The sequence below is a fragment of the Balaenoptera acutorostrata genome, chromosome 14 (assembly GCF_949987535.1).
Source record: "Balaenoptera acutorostrata chromosome 14, mBalAcu1.1, whole genome shotgun sequence".
NCBI classification, from domain to species: domain Eukaryota; kingdom Metazoa; phylum Chordata; class Mammalia; order Artiodactyla; family Balaenopteridae; genus Balaenoptera; species Balaenoptera acutorostrata.
The window spans coordinates 22,047,975-22,067,124 of NC_080077.1; the positions used below are offsets into that span (position 1 = coordinate 22,047,975).

General features: G+C 40.3%; 1 protein-coding gene across 3 annotated transcripts in view; it reads right to left on the minus strand.

Moving 5' to 3' along the window:
- Positions 1–738: 738 nt before the first annotated feature.
- Positions 739–19,150, minus strand: part of AIG1 (androgen induced 1) — a 230,441-nt gene continuing 212,029 nt past the window's right edge. For 2 of the 3 annotated variants that reach the window (XM_057528086.1, XM_057528085.1), the window contains 2 exons: positions 8,199–8,362; positions 739–1,417 (listed from right to left, as the gene is read on the minus strand). In XM_057528086.1, the coding sequence (XP_057384069.1) occupies positions 1,390–1,417; positions 8,199–8,362 (192 nt within the window). In that variant the 3' untranslated portion in view covers positions 739–1,389. The remainder of the gene's footprint in view (positions 1,418–8,198; positions 8,363–19,150) is intronic. The other variant, XM_057528087.1, reaches the window with a different exon arrangement.

The window sequence follows — 19,150 nt, forward strand, 5'->3', positions numbered from 1 at the left end:
GGGTGGGATAGGGAAGGTGGGAGGGAGATGCAAGCGGGAGGAGATATGAGGATATATGTTTATGTATAGCTGATTCACTTTGTTATACAGCAGAAACTAACACACCCTTGTAAAGCAATTATACTCCAATAAAGATGTTTAAAAAAATGGCTTTCACGAATATCAGTCTATTACAGCTTTCTAATTCTTATTGAATCCATTTTCCTTGAATTTCATTGGATTCTAAGAATTTGTTGTCATAGTTATGACACTTGTATAATTAAAAATTTGTTCACATCTGTGCTTGTATTGCCAAGTAGTTTGTGTTTCTCTCTTTTCAGTTAATATTATCAGTAGTTTCATATTTTAATGCTATTTGTATAGATGAGATACTGCATTTATTAATCAATTTATTTATCAGTTCCGCTGTTTTTTTCTTGCTGCCTTACTTAATTTCTGCTTTTATTTTTATTCGCTCCTTCCTTGTATTTCTCTAAGATTTATTTTTATGTGTTTTCTACTACCTATTTGGCATTAGTATTATTTAAAAATCATTATGGTCAAAGACTTTGTAAGTTAGCTTTTTTTTTCCAACAAGATTATTCTTTTTGGATTTATCAAAAAGATACATATTTTTAAAATAAAAAAATTGCAAGAACCAGGCTCAGTAAACCCATTTTCAACAGGTGATAGAAACAAAATAAGAAAGGAAACACCGGTGTTGTTAGGGGTTTGAGACACACCATGCAGGCATTAGGCTAGGGGTTGCTTGCTCTTTATTAAAGTTATAGTTTGCATCTAGGAAATGTTTCACAAAATTAAATCATGAGATCCAAATACACTCAGGGTTTTAACTAAATCAATGCAATTATTACTCATATTGCCTGTTGGAGACAACTGTGACATTATTGCAACAGGGAACATCCATCTCGTTTCCTCCAGGCTTATGCTTACATTCTTCAGCCTCCTGTAAGGACTAAATAAATACACGAATGCTATGCCTCACATCTGCTCCTTTGACTTTCACATATTTCTCAACCAGAAACAATAGGATTCTATTCTTCCTTGATTAAATGGAATTACAATTGCAAAAATTAAAATCCAATGACCAATTTTAGTTTTAAAAATTAGAAGAGGTTAAAAAAAAAAGATGTTATTATCAATAATGAATTTGGAAAGAATTCTTTAAAACACAGTTGAGGGCAAGTTATTTTGGAAATATCTGTATTTTATTCTTATATATATATTTCTGCATAAAAGGTGTTCCCTCTCTCTGGGGCAGGGAGGTGAAGGCGGATTCCAATGGTTTCTTTGAAGCTTCCTCTCCTGCGTTACCAGCGCCCGGCGGTACTGAGTCTTCATTGGTGGTTCCATCCTGCTCTTCCGTTTAGACTTAGATCTCATTCCAACTTAGGCTTCTCTTTCTCTTCTTCCATACCTAGAAATACAGGCCAAGTTCTTTATTTGGACATCAGATTAAACTAGGAGCAGGTCTGCCACTCTCATCTCTCCACACTTCTCCCCACAAACCCTTCATGCCCACCCCTTTTCTCCTCGCTAAGAAGAAAAGTCATTTACAACTTTCTCCGGAAACTTCCTCAGTGACCTCCCTCCCTCCCCTTCCCCCCAAATCCGGACATAACTTCTCTGAGACACACCCAGCTCTTAAGGCCTCTGGGAGTGAGGGACGCAAGTTAGTTCTTGACTCGTTGAGTTTGCACAGAAATCCCAACTGGACTGCCTTGTAACCAGCTTCTAGCAACAGGAGGTGTGGAGCTGATGAGTTTCAAAGAGACCTCATTTATTTTTATTTTACTCCTGTCCCTTCCCAAGGCAAGGACTCTGGATTTTCAAAAGCAAATCTTTTTGTTTATTTGTTTTGTTTTGTTTTTAAGGCCCATAGAGAGCTTATTAGCCACAAGAACTATTTATTTCCAGACCCACGTGTACTTAAACTCAAGTTCTCCCTCTGTTCTACCCAGGCCTGGTAGAACTATGTTTTTCTTCCTGAAAGACTCATACGTACCAGACTGGTAAGACCTTGCCTGTTGTCTGTAATGAATAGTTAGTGATATTTCATTTTCCCGGAGATGAAAATGTTTAAGTCATTCTCATAAATGAAAGTTAAATCTGGCAAATGCTCCCCACTTCTTTTTTCTTTTGCTTCTATGTAAACACCTTTCTCCTAACACCAAATTCTCAGAGCCTTTTTGCTGGAACAAAAGAACCCCAGATACTGCATTGCAGGTTTTGTTGGTATTCTCTTATAAGTTGCAAATTCTCTGAAGGTAGAGCCCTTAACTGTTTTGTTCCTGATTATATCCCAAGCACCTAACACAGTGTCTGTCTGAGACTAGGAGTTCAATTAATCTTTATGGAATAAATTAATAAACGGTGAACATAGAGAAGGCCGAACTAGTGGGAAAGCAGTAGAATGAAACATGGAGGGTCGTCACAATAGGGCTTAGAGTAGGAGAGACACCCCTGTGCCTTCCCCCAGCTCCCAGCTCCTAGCACCATGTGTTTGTGTGATCAGGGTGGTAGCAGCAGAATGCGGGTAACATTCTCAGAACAGGTGTCCTTAAACAGTCTTTTACGTTTGGTTTTCATGACTAAGGAACTGGCAGAGATCTATAACACTTTTTCCAAAGTACTTCTCAGAAATCACGTTAAGGAAAACTTCAAATTGAAGAGTAAGGACGTCTGAAGGGAGGAGGAATAGCGTTGAGGGGGAGAAGGCAGGAGATGGCTTAGTTGTTGGGTAACCAAGGCAAAGGCAGAAAAACACAACATAGATTCTGTTCAAACAGCACACATGACTTGGGTCCCAGCTCTGTCCCATGTTCCCTCTCCTGTGGAGAAGCTAATAACTGCTTGCTTTTCTTTTCAAAGTCTCTTTTCTCCTAAGTGTTCTCCTGCAGATGGGTTGAGTTGGCAGCAATAGGGGAATCTTAAAAAGCGGGGGTGGAGAACAGGGGGTGTTCATTGACCCAGACAGGGAAAATGGCTCCCCACCTACTTTAGTTTGGCAGCTTTGAGGTGGACGGAAAAAATTAGACAGCTGTAAATAATATTTGGAAGAACCAGAGGTATAATTTCCACACAACTAGCAGAAAGAAACCTGTCACAAAGCTGAGGCAGGATGCTCTTTCAGAAACGTAGAGGAAGAGCTGATTGACCCTGAGAGAGTCAGTCACATGTGGTTCTCCCATGCTGGGAGAGGGGCCTGCTGGGCGGCGCTGGGACCCTGGAGGCCTGCGTGGGACATGAGCTGGATGGAAGGCTGGGGGAGAACAAAGGCGGAGGTGTCTGTCACATGGGCCTGGCTCCGACCTCCTCTCCCTTCTCCTCTTTTACCTGCTTTCTCCGCCCTCACCCCAACCTTTCACTTTTGGACACTTGCATTTCTCGTCGTATAAAATTTGACTTTAATAAGACTGGTCATCCCAGTCAGACACACTGGAATTAGAATAAATTTTTAGCTTAAGCACAGAATATTTCAGCAATTATAGGCTGAACTGTGTCTCCCTCAAATTCATGTGTTGAAGTCCTGATGCCCAGGGCCTCAGAATGTGAGAGGAGGCCAAGGGTGTGTCTGCACAACCATTTGCTAAAGAGATGAGGCATGTGACTCATGGATCCAAGGAAACATCTCAGTAGAAGCCAGGAAGGACCTGTGGGAGACCTCTCCTCTGATGACTTGGAACCCCACGAATTACATGGGAGAATTCTGTACCAGCAGAAACACAGCCAGCCTGGACTGAAAGAGACAGAGACAGGATGAAATAAAGGAAGAATGAATCTGAAGGTGGCCCAGGGGCTGGCTGCTCTTTGGCCCCAGAGGGCCGCCACCCAGCGCCAAGAGGGCGGGGCCACACCCCCCTTCCTGAGGAGTCCTGAGGATATGGCATTCGGCCAAAGAGGATTATTCTCAGGCCTTAAACTCGAACGGAATTTGTCCTGCTAGCTTTCAAACTTGGTTGAGAACTGTGACCCTTTTCTCCCTATGATTCTGTTTTTTGGAAAGGGGAATGTATGTTCTATGCCTGTTCCACCGTGTTTTGGAAGTAGATAAATTCCTGTCTGGTTTCACAGGTTCACAACTGGAGAGCAATTTTGCTTCAGGATGAATCATACCCTGGGTCTTACCCATACCTGATTTAGATGATATTTAAGATGAGATTTTGGACATAAGAGTTGATGCTGGAAATACTTTGGGGGTCGTTGGGAATGTACTTTGCATGAATGAAGGACATGAATTTTGGGGGGCAGAGGTAGAATGTTATGGGCTGAATTGTGTCTCTTCAAACATAACCCCTCTTACCTCAGAATGTGATTGTATTTGGGAATAGGGTCTTTTCCAAGTTAAAATTAGGGTGAGCCCTAATCAAATATGGCTGATGTCTTTACAAAAAGGGGAAATGTGGAGATAGCCTCACGTATAGGGGAGAATGCCATGTAAACATGAAGACGGTCATCTACAAACCAAGGAGAGAGGCCTGGGCCAGATCCCTCCCTCACAGTCCTCAGAAGCAAACAATCCTGCCAATCTCCCGATTTTGGACTTCAGGCCTCCAGAACTGTGGGACATTACATTTCTATTGTTTAAGCTCTTTAGTGGTCCGTTGTTGTAGCTTTCCTAGCAAACCAATGTAACATCCACAAAGCCACCTTGAGTTACTTTCTTTTCTTTTATTTATTTATTTATTTATTTATTTATTTATTTATGGCTGTGTTGGGTCTTCGTTTCTGTGTGACGGCTTTCTCTAGTTGTGGCAAGTGGGGGCCACTCTTCATCGCGGTGCGCGGGCCTCTCACTATCGCGGCCTCTCTTGTTACGGAGCACAGGCTCCAGATGCACAGGCTCAGTAGGTGTGGCTCACGGGCCTAGTCGCTCCGCGGCATGTGGGATCTTCCCAGACCAGGGCTCGAACCCGTGTCCCCTGCATTGGCAGGCGGATTCTTTTTTTTTTTTTTTTTTTTTTTTGCCAGGGGAAGCAACTTTATTTATTTATTTATTTTTTATAAATTTATTTATTTATTTATTTTTGGCTGTGTTGGGTCTTCGTTTCTGTGCGAGGGCTTCCTCTAGTTGCAGTGAGCGGGGTCCACTCTTCATCGCGGTGCGCGGGCCTCTCACTGTCGCGGCCTCTCGTGTTGCGGAGCAAGGCTCCAGACGCGCAGGCTCAGTAGCTGTGGCTCACGGGCCTAGTTGCTCTGCGGCATGTGGGATCTTCCCAGACCAGGGCTCGAACCCGTGTCCCCCGCATTGGCAGGCAGATTCTCAACCACTGCGCCACCAGGGAAGTCCGAGTTACTTTCTTTTAAAAAGAGCAAATGTTTCATTGTTAATTTAGCCTATTTTAAGGGCTTTTTGTTCATAGTTCATATCAGGCTTATCTGTTTTGTTATTTTATAAGCTAGATCCATGATTCTGAGTAAAATTTCTGAGCTCTCATGTGTCTGGGTTTCCAATGGTGACATTCTGATGGTTTACTAGCAATAACAGAGGATTGAACATCAGTCAGAAGGTGTTGACTTTGCAACCACTTATTTATTTATTTTTTTAATTAATTAATTAATTAATTTATGACTGTGTTGGGTCTTCGTTTCTGTGCGAGGGCTTTCTCTAGTTGTGGCAAGCGGGGGTCACTCTTCATCGCGGTGCGCGGGCCTCTCCTATTGCGTCCTCTCTTGTTGCGGAGCACAGGCTCCAGACGCGCAGGCTCAGTAGTTGTGGCTCACGGGCCTAGTTGCTCCGCGGCATGTGGGATCTTCCCAGACCAGGGCTCGAACCCGTGTCCCCTGCATTGGCAGGCAGATTCTCAACCACTGCGCCACTAGGGAAGCCACAACCACTTATTTTGGTGGGTCACTTATTGCTGGGCCTCAGCTGCCTCTTAGTAAAAAAAAAAAAAATTGGCATAGATGGTTTCTAATCTAATTTTTGATTCTAAGATTCTGTAATAATGTGATTTTTATTTTGAAGTTGAAGCCAACATAACCAAGTGAAGGAAGCTGAGCCATTAAAAATCTGTAAAGATGGATCCAAGGAAGGGGGCTCATATGTGGTATTCCTGCTCCTTGGGGGGTTTTATTTGGGGCGTAATAAATGTACTCAGGATTGTAATACTGTACTTGATTGTATTCAATTCCTTCTAATACATACACACACACATGCACACACAGAAACGACTGCTTTTAATCAACAGTTTCAAACTCAACTACCTACAGAACCAAGCCACTGTGAGGGAGCAAAATGGCCTGGTGAGAACTAGGGAAAATTAAAGGGCCATATAACGGGGGCAACTGATACTCATTTCTAATCCATTGTTGCCAGAAGAGGATAGTGGGCTTGGTGTTGCCAGATGTTAAAATACTTGATTAGCTGAGAAATCTGTCCTTTATGTGAAATCTCCCAATTTTTAAATGTTGGTTCAAAAACAAAAATCCTACGTAGGCCTAACAAAACTTTTTGGCAGGTAAAATTTGGAGGAGGCCATCAGTTTGCAATCACTCTCATAAACAAAAAAGATGCACTTGACACAAAACATCTGCCTCTGGGGAATTAACTAGATGGTTCCATGTAGATAAAATTAATCTCTACATCTGAAATGAGTTACAAAATGTTAGTCAACCTTAACTCATGTTATTAAGAGAATGGCACAAATTAAATTGGACAGATCATTAAAAACAAGAAACAAAAACCTTAGCTTCACTATTCATTTTTAACGTCTAACTCAAAGCTGCTAAAAAGCAATATTCTATTAATCTAGACTGGATTTTTTCTCTCCTGGTTTTCAGGCAATCTTCTCTTAGAAGTAGTAGAACAACGGCCAAATGAACTTTGGAATCGAGCTAATCAAGGGGAAACAGGAGTCATAAGTACTTCCTGAATAACATAGATTGGACACATTAGCTTAAATTTAAATATAGCCTTTCTCCCAAGAAGCTGAGAAAAGTTTATATTTTGTTTTGAAAATATTTTTGTAAGTTAACTAAATATTTTTATAAGTTATCTAATAGAGAAAGATTACAATTCCCATTGAACAGAGAAGAAAATTATTAAAAGATTAATTTCTGGTCCCCCAAGCTGTAGGCGGAATTGGTAAAAATATTTAACACTTTTTCTAATAGACCACTGCCTAAAATCAAGCCAGCTACTGAGAAAGGAAACCCTCAAATTCCTCTGGGCCATTTAACATTGGCTAACACCTTGACGCATACAGTCCTAGAAGATCCATGCACAGAAGTCGTCCAATTCGATAACATGCAATGACTGTGTTTTATTTGTCTAATTAGATCAACTTCCTGGCATAGTATTTGGCACAAAGGAGGGTGCGCAATGTTTGTGGATCAGAGATCATTTGCAGGTGATGTCTACAATGTCGTGACTGTATCGGAGGCAATACCCAGAGGTCTCTAAAATCCCCAAACCATCTTGCCTTTGGATGTATCTTCATGCAGGACTCAAATCACTACATATCTGTGCTGTCGTTTTTTCCACCTTCCTATTTTTACGTTATCTGACATACACTTTGGACAAGTTTTGTTTTGCACAGCTGGGGTAAGATTACGTGCCTTGACAAGATGGAGGCTCTGCCATAAATAGAAACAAAAGGGAAATCAAATCATAGGTGAAGAGAGTTTTTGCAGCAATGAAGTATTACCCTTTACTGCCCGTCCCTCTTTGCCACCTTCAAGTCTTGAATATGACAGTCACTGCTTCATCACACTTGCCAGAGGTATTCTGCACTGCTGAGAGTTCTGGCAGAGTGGTGGCAAGCCCTCTTGGAAGCTGCTGCGCCCACGCGAAGGATGATGTAAGAAGTGGAGATTTGGCTGATTTCTAATGAGACTGTTTGGTTACATTTAATAATTTGTCTATTTCACCGGGGGGGTCCCTTTAGCTACAGCAGTGTTTTGTTAGTCAGAGTGAACTTCCTAAACTTTTTTTTTCTGCTAACGCTACATTTCTCCCTATAAAAATTTATAGACATGCTTCTTTTGTCTTAGATTTGGATGTTTTACTAGCTAATAAGACAAAGTGAGTAATAAACCTTTCAGGTAACTGCCAGCAGCTCACATTAATATGGTAGTTATAAAAATGAAACTCTTCATAAGGGATCCTGTGCTACAGTGGAATTTTCCATCCGTCTCTGCACACACTCTTTTAGGCAGCAATTCTTTTGTTTTATGCTCCCCCAAACAATACTTACTTCTCTGTGTATCCCAGATATAGCTGTTCAGAACTTCTCCCAGCAGGTACAAAAAGTTCATTAAGATGGTTGTAGACCCAAAGAAGAGGATTCTGGCTCCTGGGCCAATGTGTTCCAGGAAAGGGTACACCCACATCCCCGTTACGTGATGCACCCAACACACCCTGCAGTGGAATCGGAAACGAGACAGAGACAGCAGTTACTCTCGTGTCAGATTTTAAAGCTGCTGATATTACAAATACAGACCCCCCTACTCCAAACATTCTTCAGCAAGGCCAGTCGCCGTTTGCTTCTGATACTCCGCAACAGCCCAAGTGTCTGTCAGCTGATAAATGGATGAGCAGAATGCTGTATACACGTACAACGGGACAATATTCAGCCATAAAGAGGAACGAAATTCTGACCTTGAAAACTTAATGCTAAGTGAAATAAGCCAGACACAGAAGGACAAATATTATATGACTCCATTTATATAAGATACTAGAATACCTAGAATACTTCACAGAGATGAAATGTATAATAGAGGTTACCAGAGCCTGGGGGGAGTGGGGAATAGGGAATGATTATATATGGTACAGAGCTTAAGTTGGGGATAATGATAATAATTTGGGTATAGATAGTGATGATGCTTATATAACACCGTGAATGGATTCAATGACACTCAATTGTACCCTTATAAATGCTTAAAATGATAAATATTATGTTGTGCTATGCATATTTTACCACAATAAAACATTTCCATGGGGTGGAAATTAGGAAAAAAATATCTAAAAATTTCCTTGGTGGAGGGAGTCAATAATGAAAGAAAAGATTGAGAAACACTGCCTTAGAGGGGAGAGGCACTCATTAAGCCCACCCAGGTCACCTTGACTGATTGTCCAAACTAAAAGATTTTTACCAAAAGAGGAAGCCAAGCTAGTCACAATTAAAAACAAAAAACAAAAAAAAAAAACGGAAGCATTTGTGAGAATCAACAGAAGTTAAGTTGAACTACCCTAAAGGATTCTGATGCATCATATTTTGTTTGAATTTCATATAATTTTCACATGTCTTGAAATATTCATCTTCTTTTGATATTTTTCCAATCATTAAATAATGTAAAAACCATTCTTAGCTGGGTCATAAAAGAACAAAAAAAGAAAAACAGACGGTGGGTGGGCTGGATATGGCCCACTGGCTGTAGTCTGCTGCTCCCTAATTTAAGTAGTTCTTTGTATAATGGCCAACAGGCGCATGAAGAGGTGCTCAACATCGCTAATCATCAGGGAAATGCAAGTCAAAACCACAATGAGATATCATCTCATACTTGTCCGAATGGCTATCCTCAAAAAGTCAAGAAATAATAAGTGTTGGTGAAGATGTAACGAAAAGGGAACCGTAATATACGTTGGTGGGAATGTAAGTTGGTGCAGCCACTATGGAAAACAGTATGGCAGTTCCTCAAGAAATTAAAAATAGAACTACAATATGATCCAGCAATTCCACTCCTGGAATTATACCTGAAAAAAATGAAAACACTAATTCATAAAGATATATTCACTCCAATGTCCATAGCAGCATTATTTGCAGTAGCCAAGATATGAAAACTATCTTAAGTGTTCATCAACAGATGAATGGATAAAGATGTGGTATATATACACAATGAAAAATTACTCAGCCATAAAAAAAATGAAATTTTGCCATTGCAACAACATGGATGGGCCTGGAGAGAATTATGCTTAGTGAAATAAATTAGAGAAAGACAAATACTGCATGTTATCACTTATATGTGCAATCTAAAAAATACAACAAATGAGTTAATAAAACAGAAACAGACTCACAGTTACAGAGAATAAACTAGTGGTTACCAGAAGGGAGAAGTGTGAGGGGAGGGGCAAGATAGGTGAAGGGGATTAAGAGGTACAAACTACTAGGTATAAAATAAGCTACAAGGATGTAATGTACAACACAGGGAATATAGCCATTATTTTATAATAATTTTATATGGAGTATAATCTATAAAAATATCGAATCACTATGTCGTACATCTGAAACTAATATGGTATTGTAAGTCAACTATACTTCAATTTAAAAAAGTAGTTCTTTTTATTTCACAAAGGACCTTCATGCACATTATCTTATTTAGTCTTCTCAGCAATCCCAGATATAGCATGTCATCCTCATTCTACTGAGGTAAAAATCAGAGTTTATAGAGTATAGTCAGAATATGTCAGAACTGACAATGGAAATGTAAAATTCTCAGGTTAGGGAAGTGGATAGCTATTCTGAGTATATAATCCCCCTTACCTTATTCAAGCACCCTATGAAGTACGATTATCCCCATTTCACAGATAAAGAAACTGAGACTAGATTAAAGAACTTGTCTTTAAAAATGGCAAAGCTGGGAAAGGAACGCACATCTGATTTCTTTTCTCCTGCATGGACTTGCTTCTTTATATGAGGCATTTAATATTGTCTCCAAAAACAAAGAGAAGGTTTTCTTTTCTTTTCTTTTAAGTTGTTTTGACTTAGTAGGTCATCATACCATCTCAGATATAGAAGTCCTGTTATGTGGGGTTTCACCTGGATTGGTGTGAATGATGCATCCACTTGTCTTAACAGGTTGTGTGCTTTCACAATTTGTTTCCTTGATATAATCAGGGCTCAATTTTCTGCACAAAAATGACTCACGGCCTTGCTCATCTATTTGTGGAGAGTTCTCAGTTCTTGGTTGACTTTCAATTTCTATCTCATTCTAAGACCTTCTCATCTTAGTGCCCAAACAGCTTATGCTTAAGGTAATGATGTCAATTTAAATTTTAGTCTAAAAAAATTGATAACCATAGTGTGTGTGCATGTGCATGCATATATATGCATATGCTATAGTATTATGAGACTTCTGGGGTTGACTATTTTATTAAATGTACCTCCAATTTCATTCACTTGAATGTGCAATTAAGAATGAAATTTATTGGGCTTCCCTGGTGGTGCAGTGGTTGAGAGTCCGCCTGCCAATGCAGGGCACATGGGTTCGGGCCCTGGTCCGGGAGGATCCCGCATGCCTCGGAGCAACTAGGCCCGTGAGCCACAATTACTGAGCCTGCGCGTCTGGAGCCTGTTCTCTGCAACGGGAGAGGCCGCGATGGTGAGAGGCCCGTGCACCGCGATGAGGAGTGGCCCCCGTTTGCCGCAACTAGAGAAAGCCCTCGCACAGAAACTAAGACCCAACACAGCCAAAAATAAATTAAAAAAAAAGAATGAAATTTATTAATGCCTCCTGTCTGAGTTGTGCTGCACACTAGGGATACAGAAGCAAATGAGGCAAGGGTGGTTCTTGTTCTCACGCAGTACAGTCTAACGAGGAATACAGATATTCACAGAGAAAACACAAGTGTAGTCAGAATTAGGGTAAGTGTAGGAGTGTCATGGGGGCACAGGGATCATTCTCTGCTTTTTTGTGAACCTTACACTTACCATTAGGGATTCTTTCTCTTATAAGTGTTCACCTTCCTTTCAAACCAGTTTTTTCACAGCTTATGAATATGCTCAAATGCTTTTCATTCAAACACAATCAAAAAGTTTCCATCAACTTCACAAATACTGCTCTATACCTCTCCTTCTCTTCAAAGACAAACTTCTCCAGTGAGTCTACACTCATTGATTCCCGGTCTGTACTTTGCACTCCTCCTCCTCCAACAGTCTGGCTTCTTTTCTTATGCTTCACCAAAACATATTGGCTCTTCGACCTCAGTTTCTCCTGTTTTCTTCCTACCTTTTTGGCTGCACTTCTTGGTTTCCTTTCTAAGTTCACCCTTTACTCCAGCCATTAAACGTTGAATTTCCTTAAGGATTGGCTTTTAAACACTCTTCTCATATTATGTCTTCTTGGTTGATGAGTTCTTCCATGTTTAATGCTGCATGTCTACCACCTATACAGATATTCCACAGATCTATGTCCTAATCCAGATTTCTCCTCTGTTCCAGAACAGTTGATCAAATAGTCTTCAGAACATCTCATTTTACACATCTTAATGGTACCTCAAACTCGATACAGCTACAGCCGAAGTCATGCTTTTTTCCAACAAGCTTGGTCCTCCTCTGGTATTCCATTTCATTCAATGGTACTATCATTCATTCAGTTTTGTAACTCAAGCCTGGGGGTCATCTTTGCTGTGTCCATCTCTTTCACCACATATATATATTCAGTCCATTACTTTGTCTTGTTAAGGTCGTCTCACACATCTCTCTAATAAGTCAATTTTTCCCATCTCCATGAACAACATCTTAATTTTTGTGATCATCTCTGTCTAGAGTAGTGTAATAGTTTCTAGTTTGTCTCTGCATTTATTTTTGCCTCCTTCCAGTTCATTCTCACAACCACCAGAGTGAGTGTTTCAAACTAGAAACCTGACACATTATATGCCAGCTTCAAACATGTTATTGGCCTTCCATTGCTCTTTTTCAAAGACCCCTATCTTTTTTTATTAAAAAAAATTTTTTTTAACATCTTTATTGGAGTATAATTGCTTTACAATGGTGTGTTAGTTTCTGCTGTATAACAAAGTGAATCAACTATACATATACATGCATCCCCATATCCCCTCCCTCTTGCATCTCCCTCCCACCCTCCCTATCCCACCCCTCTAGGTGGTCACAAAGCACCGAGCTGATCTCCCTGTGCTATGTGGCTGCTTCCCACTAGCTAGCTATTTCACATTTGGTAGTGTATATATGTCCATGCCACTCTCTCACTTCGTCCCAGCTTACCCTTCCCCCTCCCCACGTCCTCACGTCCATTCTCTACATCTGCGAAAGACCCCTATTTTTAATGAAGCCTAGAGTGCCCTTCATAGAGTTGGCTTCTACCTGTCTCATACCCCCACCTCCTACCTTGCTCCTCTTACACTGGCTTTCATTTGTTTCCTTGATTTTACCACGTTCCTTCCTGCCATGTGGATTTACACATGCTTCTGTTTCTGCCTATGCTGTTAGTTGTCCACCCCTTAGACTCATTAAGTTATATTTCTATTTTATAGCTTAGCTCAACTATTATAACTAACCAGCCATCACATTGGAAAGTTTTCCCTGATCTGCTAGAGTAGGTCAGATTTTATACATTCTTATAGAACCATGAATCTCTTTTATTTTTTAAGCTCTTCTTTTATTAGTACTTAAATTTGAATATCTTCATTTGCATAATGGTTCTCCCCTTCTAGCATGTCTAAGTTCTGTGAGGTGAGAGACTGAGTCTATTTCTACATATCATTGTATCCTCAGTGCTTACCATAATGCCTGTTACATAGTAGGAGAAGGAATAAATGAATAACGTAGCATTTAAGCTGTGATGGGAAGGATGAGTAACAGTTAGTTGAACAAAGATGGGAGGCAAGAACTTTCTAGTCAAAGATATGAAAGCAAGGGTGAATTCCCAGATGTTCAAGAAGAAACCATTCTTATTGAAGCCAAGGGAGAGGGCATGAGGGACAGGCAGGTGCCAAGCTGTGGGTGGCTTTTTAAGCCATGGTAAGAATTATAGACTCTGTCCTAGTGTGGACAACAGGAAGTCTTTGAAGGGTATTAAATAAATATGAAACAGATCAGACTGACCTGGAAAACAATTGTATCAGAAACGGCGGTGGCCAGGTCTGGAATGGTAGCGTTGGGAATGAAAATTAGTTGGTAGATTTAGAGCTATTTAGACCAGTGTCCATCAAAAACTGTAGGTCATAAGCAGTTGCATGCTGTATATGGTCAGGAGAGCTGGTATCTTTAGGATGTTTGCAGGCTTGTTAGTTGGTGGCTTAAATTCAACCATGGTGGGAGTATTTATACCAAAAACTGCCAAATGCTACATATCTGGCTCTCCTTGCCTCGCCTCCAGAGAGCTGGCTGTTAAACACTTGCCAGTAACCCACTGGTTACTAGCATTTTAAAAAGCAACAACAGAAGAAAACATAATAGAAAATATCAGAAAGCCTTGCATATAACGATGATAAAATTTTTTTTGCAAAACTTCTGTTTCACTTGTATGTGTGTGTATGTGTGTGTGTGTGTGTGTGTTTGCATGCTGGTTGGGTCATGATGCAAAAGATGTTTCATTTATTTACAGTAAAATTAGTGTGAAAGGCACTGATTTAGGAAATGGAATTAAGAGAACTTGGTGATTGATTGGATTTAGGCAATGAGGGAACTGAGATGAGTTAAGGATTAATCATAGATGCCTGGCTTGATTAACTGGGTGGAGAGTGTTGCCATTTCCTGAGATAGGGAATGCTGTCAGAGAGCTGATTTGGGGGGATGATGAATTCAGTTTGGACACGTTGAGTTTGAGGCATCTGTAAGATATCCAAGTGGAGATATCTTGAAGGCAGTTACATGGGTTTGGACTGTAGAGAAAGGACTGATGTGGCAATACAGATATTGGGTTCACTGGCAAAAAGATGGTGGTTGAGGCCATCAGAACAGATTAAGGTAGAATACACAGTATGAAGGAAGTATGTCCATAAGAGAGCCCCGAAAAAGATCAAGATTTAAGGGGTAGTTCGAGGAGGATGAGGTTAAAAAGAGGCTGAAAAAGATGGGCTGGAGACATGGAAGAAAGACAGAAGTGTAGTGCCTTGAAGCCAGTGGACAAGTGGTTCCAGGGGAGAGTAGGCATCTATTATCACAGTATCTTTGAGAATTGAGAATAATTAGAAAACTGACTTTCCACCTACAAAGTGGAAGCAAGAAAAAATTCAGATTCCAAGTGGTATGTGTATCACTGAACTCTACTTTGGTTGACTAGGTATAAATGATAAATAGTAAGTAAAGAAAAATTGCCCTTGTCAAGCTCAGTAGCTCTTTCTGTCCCATAGCCAAATTTCATCCTATCACATAGACCATGAATTGCAGTGGTCACTGGAGCCCTTGAGGAGTTGTAGTAAGGGAGAAATATCATCCTTCCCTTTTTTGGCTCTGTCACCCTTGTTTATCCTAGATAGACACATGTACCTATCTTACCTCAGATAACCTTTCAGTTCTTAAGATTAGTTTATTTGAAAGAGGATTGAAAAACTGAGTTTATTATTCACATTTAAATAAGGAGCTAGGCTATTTGACAGCTGGGCTATTAGCGCAAAAGACACAGGACACAGACTCATATGCAGTAACAGCTAATAGGTAACGACATTGAATTCTTAATGACAGGCACGGTGCTAAGTGTTTTATAGGAGCAAATCTTTGGGGAAGGGATTATATTAGTACCATTTTACGGATGAAGACACCAAGGCCCTGAGAGGGTCAATAAGTGTAGAAGCGGAGATACCCACCTGAGCGGTTTAGCTCTTAGCCTGTATGCCAGGCTCCCTTCGTGCTCTGAAGACTAGGATACAGTGGATGGGAACAGCTGTTAATGTGCTCGGAACCAAAAAAAATGATCCAAGTTTGAAATCTCTGTGTAAATTTTTTTCTTTTTTTCCCCACTGACTATAAAAGCAACTCATGCTCAGTGTAGAAAATGTGTGAGATATAGAAATTTTACAAGATGTAAGATAAATCAGTTTTGGTGACGTTTTAACACAAGACTGAGTCTCTTATAAAACTCAGAAATCGAATTTTACAATTTCTCCCAAGGGGAGAAAAGCCACTGCAGGGATAAAATGATTAAACACTTCCTTCAGAGAAAGCTTTGACTCACCTCTTAAGAAACAGTCACATCATACGTGCAGTTAGCCTACTGGAATTTACGATTCTGCTTGGCAGGCAATGAGCCTGTGCCCCAAGGTCGGGTTAGACAAAGGATGTGCATCAGCTTCTTGCCCAGCGGATTCTGTGTGTCTCACATGGTACCTCCAACCTGATGCTTCTGAAGGACTTTTCAAGGGTAGTTTTGACCTTTGGCTCAAATGCTGACTTTAGACCTAGCCCTCCCTTTAGATCTAACTGTCTCATTTTAGGGCCAATCTAAAGGCCCCTTGGACATCGCCTGAGTATTGATTGCATGGAGACTGGTTCTTGCTACATTTCTGAGAATCTAGAATTCTGAAGTGTTCTGGAGTTCAGGTACTCACTGATTTATTCAACAAACATTTCTTGAGTCCCCACTGTGTGCCAGGTGGGAGCAAGCAGCAGTCGGGGTGCAAAGGTGTGTCCTTGAGGAGGAGTGCCAAGTTTCCCACTGAATAGGCTGTAGGTCCCAGGGAATATGACAAAGGACATTTGTCTGGAAGAGAACAGGGCTCTGAAAACGGGACTCAACAAATTCTCCTTGGTGATGTGTATGGTGGTGCTAGAGAATTAATGTGTTAATTCACAGGCAAATACCAGATGGAGGCATCCCATATGAAGCAGTGCTGAAACATCCTCTAGCTCAGTTACAGACATAATTTTAGAAGCTACAGACATAATTATATAATTCTTCATTTACTGCAGGTTTAATAGAGTATTCTTCAAGACAATCTTTTAAGGTAAAATCATAATTTAAGATTCATCAAAGTCTTTTCAATGTTCTCCTTAGAGCTAGCCCAAATTTATAGAACCTGGGATGTATCTATACATGGAGCAAGGTTTATGGGGGCAGACACATGGGGCCCTGTGCTCAGAAGGGCCTCACAGTTGGCTTAATGCTCTGCTGTCACCATCTTGAAATTCGTAACAATTTTTGAACAATGGGCTCCAACACTTTTGTTTTGCCCTGGACCCCACAAATTATGTAGTGGGTCCTGTTCATGTAGTTGTGCCATTTATACTTCAGATTAACTTGCAGACCATCCACGTGGTAGTCCGGTCACCTTGGGTATTATTGAACTTCTTGAGCCTCGGTCTCCCCTTTGGTAAAGGGTGTAAACAGTACTGCTTCCCTCAGAGCTGTAGTCGTTAGATAGTGTGAAGTTCTTAGCACAGTCAACTTAGGTTAGACAAAAAAACAAGCAAACCAAACAAACGAGTAAGCTTTCCACTGCTTCTCTTTATGCAGAAATATAGAATATTTTCCCAAACTTCTCATACACAAAGATGTTTTCAAGGTTACTAGTCCCTCCACCCATCCCTGGGGAAACAGGCAAATTGTGTGTGCCTCCCAAAATGAATTCCTGTAATGAGGTAATGAGAGGATGTGTTTTCTTCCTGATTCTAAATCACAAATATCAGAGTAATTTATCCACAAAGGCAGGCCAATAAGCTACCTCAGAATATTTTCCCACAACAAATGTCCTGGCACACGTCTAAACTGGTTTCAAATGATTGGCTTCCTTTGGGTCCCACTTTCTACAGCCTACCTGGTCTTATGGTGATGTTGCCCTGGAGAGAATTCAGTTCAAATTTCCCTTAATAAAATTCATGACTGGTTTTGCTTAACTTTAATCATTTGGATGGACGTTCTCAAAGCATACAGGTACCGAACATCAAGTTGACACATTTCTGAACACCATAGGGAAGATGTGTTCTTTCTGGAGGGAGGTGGGAAGGGTGGTCAGCAAGGGATTGTTATGGCCCAAGCAATCATCAGAATTGGCTGCAGGAATGAGAAAGCCATGCGTTTAAACTACTACCTCTGGAAAAGGAGGAGGAAGAACATGGTATACCCACAACAGAAAATCATAATTTTCCATATTTTGCAGAAATGATCTCTAGTGTCTCTCTAGCACATTTCATGCATCTCCCTCGCCTAGATTCTTATTTTTAGGTTACAAACAATGTTTGGGTTATCCCTGCCATGATTACATCTTCTTTGATCCAACCTCTCTCTAATTGCCAACCTTCTTTAATAAACAGCAACATTTCCAGACATTTCTTGAGCTCCTGCTTTGTGCCAGTGCCCTGTGTCAAGTTATAGTGAGGCCATCTCTGCATTATTTGTCATATTTGTCCTCTGTGTGCTGCTTCTACAACTGCTAAATGTTTCTTTTATTTTTTTTCATTCAACAAATACATATCAGGGCCTGGATGTGTCAGACATGAATATAGCAGTATGTGAAGTAGATGTGATCCCTGCCCTTGAGACAGGGTCCCAAGTCTAACAGTAACACAGACATTAGATGACACCTTAGCATTATGCGCGAGGGAGGAGTAATAGTCAATTACTATTTTTAAGTCGAGTTGTAGTGTTCATTTTTCAACTTCATTTTAATTTTTGTCCAAATTAAACCATCAAAAGTTCTATAAAGCTGAAGTTAAAAAAGCAGAAACTCTCTGCCCCATCCAGCTGCAGCCCTTAGTCTCCTTCCCATGCCCCATCCTCTTCCCCAGAGGAAGCCACATTTCAACAATTTCAGCTGTTTCGTTTATCTTTAGTCCCATGTTTCTTAAAAATACCCATATATTGCTGTTTCTTGACTTATCAATTTTAGATATTATCTTCTGACTTCCTAAGATGAAAGATATGGGTTCAGCTCTGTTACAATCTCTTGTCTCTTTTTTTCCTATTTTTTGCCCACCAAATACATTTGTAACATATTTTGGGAAGCTGCATACATTTTCAGTATTTTTTTCCTTATGCTTTGGTGTTGTATCTAAAACCCAAATTCCTTGTGTTTTCTTCTGGGAGTTGATGGTATTGAGTTTTACATTTAGATTTATGATGCATTTTGAGTTATTTTTTGTGAAAGGTATAAGGTTTGTGTCTAGATTCAGTTTTTTTCATAAGGACTTCTGTCTCAGCACAATTTGTTGTAAAGGTATGGTTTCTTCATTGAATTACCTTTGCTCCTTTGTCAAGTATCAGTTGACTAGATTTCTACCTCTGGGCTCTCTATTTTGTTTCATTGATCTTTGTGTATATTCTTTCATCAAGACCACAGTGTTTTGATTACTGTAGCTTTATAGTAAGCCTTGACATCAGGTGGTGTCAGTTCTCCAATTTTCTTCTTTTTCAATATTGCATTGGCTATTCTGGGTCTTTTGCCTTTCAACATAAGATTAGATCCAGTTTTTTATGTCCACAAAATAACTTGCTGGGGTCTTAACTGGGCTTGTGTTGAATCTATAGGTCAAGC